Consider the following 3,605-nt stretch of genomic DNA (forward strand, 5'->3'; position numbering starts at 1 on the left):
CAGAGAAGGGTCAGTCTGGCACACTCTGGAGTCTTGCCCACTTGGCAGCACTGGGAAGGCAGCACCATCAGGAGCCATGATTGTGAGAGCAAGGGGAATGACATCTACAAGAGGTCATGGCACCGTTTCCAGCACATAGTGGAATGCCAACAGTGTTAATTTCCCACAAACTCGGTCACGAGCTGTGCTTTGCTCTCTCTAGGGAGAACCGCAGACTTGGGGAGGTGTCTCCATCCTGTGCCTGCAAACTCTAAAACTGGAGCTCTGGAAACATTCACAAAAAAAGGATGAGGCTCTTGAGACCAAACCCCTGCAGGACCGGGCAGTCTGGAGGGTGTCCACAGATCGTGGTTGTCTTCCTCCCAGAAGTTCTAGCTGCTTCTGAGCTAGCAGTCTGACCCCTGCCTCAACACACACACCTGCTAGAGTGAGGGGCTTCTGAGAGTCAGGAGGAGCATTCTGGGTCCATGGTGCCTTGAGCTTCTGGGTGCTGCAGGAGCAATTCCTGACATCCAAGCAAGAAGCCTCAGGCCCCTTATCCCAAGACTAGGAAAACTTCCACTAAAGCCACCGCGGGAAGAGCAGGAAGGAGCCCAGAGGGCACCAGGAGGTAGGCCCTGTCACCCACTATGAAAATTGAGCAAGTTCCTTTGCTCCGTGCCTCAGCTTCCTCGCCTATAAAACAGGAACCATATGAGCATCTGTCTCACTGCACTGCTGTGAGGACTCAAGGCTGCAGCAGTGCACAGCTCAGAGACAGCCCGGCCCACGGCAGCTCTAGGCTTCTAGCTGTGCTTGGAGGGGCTGCTGGGAGGGTGCCTTGGGCATGCCGAGAAGGGGCTAGGACAGAGCCTATCCACTGGATGCAAAATTTCCTCTAACTGTAGTCCCACGACAAAAGCCGTCAGGCAAAGGCCCCACAACCCTCATGGAGAGGTAAAATTGCTCTTAGACATGAATTGTAGAGTTCCAGGTAAAGAATTAGAACTGATATCCACCCAGTCTCAGTACCAAAACCCACCTTTGATCACAGGGCATCTCAGGTGACCAACCAGTAGTTCACCACTTGTGTCTACCCCAGGGAATAGACATCTTCTGGGTGAAGCAAAATGGCTGATCAATTTATTTCCTTAAGAAGCACAGTGAAGAGTCAACAAATATCTATTAATCAAACAAATGATGTCAGTTGGATATTTGGTGTTTGTGCTAGGTATCTGAAGGGAATAAAATTTGAGGAGATAGAAATAACTTGTTGAAAAATAAGTTTAAAAATATAATATACATTCATAGGTCATAGGTTAGAAGCCATCGGAGGCTCGTAATTTAATCGCCAACCCTCCATTTCCGACAATAATAATCGTTTTTAAATTATTTTAAATTTATCACCACATTCAAAACAACATGAACTATTTATGCTTTGGACAGAAGTTGCAAGTTGGCAGGGTGGGGGCTCACTGTGGTGGGGACAGAAGCTACAGGCTTGCTGAGCTCAGGGATGGGTAACCTGGAGAGGCACCAGACATTCGACAGCAGCAGCCAGCTGGCACCAAGAGTTCCCTGCATGGCAGGGGACCAGAACCAGGCTCATCACAAGAAACCAGGAGCTGGAAAAAGAAATCCAGGCCAAAATATCTGTAGCAACTGCTGCTCCAGGCTGTGCCTGAATAGAGCAGATTTCTGGGACAACAGGAGGGCACAGAGAGCCAGGCCACCAGAAAATGGGCTGGACCACCCATTTCTCAATGACCAGGTCCATGCTATCCCCAAGTCACCCAGGCAAGGGCCCCAAAGGTGACAATATACAAGCTGGTTTTAGACCTGGCCCCTGGAAGATAAGAGGAAGCAGCTACAAACTGCTGCCTACAGAGAAGTGTGTACAGGGTGAAAGAGGTCAAAAATGCCCCATTTAGGATGAGTCTGCAGCTCAAAATGCCAAAGCCATGAGAAAAAGTCTGATAAAAAAACATAGTAAACAAATGCAACAATCAAGACACAAATTTAACACTGACAAAATGCAAACAGAACAACAGAAAAACAACTTAAATAAGTATATTTAAGATCTTCAAGTAAGTAATATTAAAGAACAAGAATAAATATGGTTGATATAAGAAACTGTGATTAAGAACAGATATGTATGAAAAATAACAAGCTAGAAATTCTTTTCCTTCTCTGCGACGTAGACAGGCCAGTGGGAGCGAGTGGTAGGCTCAGCCTCTGATGTCAGTAGTTCTTGGTTCTTTGATGTAAGAAGAGGCAGCACAGTCATTTAAACTTGATCCAACCCCTTTGCATCTTACAAAGTTAAACACCTAAAAGAAGTAAAATAAGAAGGTAATGTTTGTGGAATGAACAGTGCGTATTTGTGGCATCTGCCTAGTTACAAGTCACCTGCTTTCTTCTCCTGTTGCATTGCTTTTTTTGAAGGCAGGGGGTTTTTCTCTTGCGTTTCTGTCTTCTTCAGTTTTGACTTACCAAATTTCTCAACCTCAGCCAAGTCGGGCTTGTCAACCATGGTTGCAAAGAAAGGCACACAAGTGAGCAGAGTCTAGTCTATGCAGTATAATTTTTGTCTTAAAGTTAAATGTATCTTAAAGAAATTAAGAGTAAAAAAACAGTCTTTTCATTTATTCATGTATTTACCATTTCCTGTGCTCTTCATTCCTTCCTGAATATACAAGTGTCCATCTGGTATCATTTCCCTTTAACCTGAAGAACTTGATAGCATTTTTTTTTTCTTTTTCTAAATTCTATTTATTTTGTTGTTGCTGTTGTTGAGAATATATACAGCAAAACACACCAATTCAACTGTTTCTACATATACAATTTAGGGACGTTGATTACCATATTTTTAATCAATGCATGCCTTCTGCATTTGTTTGCCTGCCGCCCCCTCCTCCCAGGAGGTATTTTGATAGGTGTTGCTGTACCAGTTTTTTTTTTTCTAATGTTTCCTTGAAGAAAAATTAGCATAGTGTGCTTGCAGGAATGCCTCTTGAGGGGGGAGGGCGTGACTGGCAAACAAACCCGGAAGACTTAGGTACATTCTTCAAGTTGTGCAACCATTCTCACCCTCCTTTTCTGAGTTGCTCCTCCTCCATTAACATAATGCCCCCTAAGGCTCCTATCTATTCTCTCAAGTAACTGTTCTCACTTTGATCCCACACTGATAATTCTTAAAAGAGCATAATGCCTAAGGCAGACTTTTTTTGCTAGTTAAGCTAAACTATTTTTTTTTTTTTTTATTGTTTGGTTTTAAAATGGCTTCAGGGTATAGTGCTGGTTTAAGGTTTAAGGTCTAAAGATTATCTCAGGGCCATAGTTTGAGGGATTCGTTCACCCTCCATGGCTCCAAAAAGTCTAGGAAAAAAAAAGTCTAGAGTCTATGAGAATTTGAAATTCTGTTCTGCATTTTCACCTTTTTGATCAGGATTATTCTATGGAATCTGATCAAAGTGTTCAGTAATGGTATCCAGTACCAACCAGTTCTTCCAGTCTCCTGGCAAAGGGAGCAATTGTTCATGGAGGCAATTAGCCACACATTCCACACCCTCCTCCTATTCCTGACTTTCCTTCTTCCTCTGTTGTTTCAAGAGACCAGTTGTTGT

The 3,605-nt window shown here is 43.8% G+C and overlaps 1 protein-coding gene across 1 annotated transcript; it reads right to left on the reverse strand.

The window, feature by feature from the left end:
- Positions 1–1,117: 1,117 nt before the first annotated feature.
- On the reverse strand, positions 1,118–2,657 carry LOC111750095 (thymosin beta-4-like). Its single transcript, XM_064267687.1, has one exon. It carries the CDS (start codon positions 2,510–2,512, stop codon positions 2,378–2,380), a length of 135 nt encoding a protein of 44 aa, XP_064123757.1. The 5' UTR covers positions 2,513–2,657; the 3' UTR covers positions 1,118–2,377.
- Positions 2,658–3,605: the final 948 nt, after the last annotated feature.

Source organism: Loxodonta africana, chromosome 14, assembly GCF_030014295.1.
Source record: "Loxodonta africana isolate mLoxAfr1 chromosome 14, mLoxAfr1.hap2, whole genome shotgun sequence".
Lineage (NCBI taxonomy): Eukaryota > Metazoa > Chordata > Mammalia > Proboscidea > Elephantidae > Loxodonta > Loxodonta africana.

Bases quoted from the DNA above. Each gene is read 5' to 3' on its own strand.
- LOC111750095 (XM_064267687.1), bottom strand. From the start codon at position 2,512: ATGGTTGACAAGCCCGACTTGGCTGAGGTTGAGAAATTTGGTAAGTCA.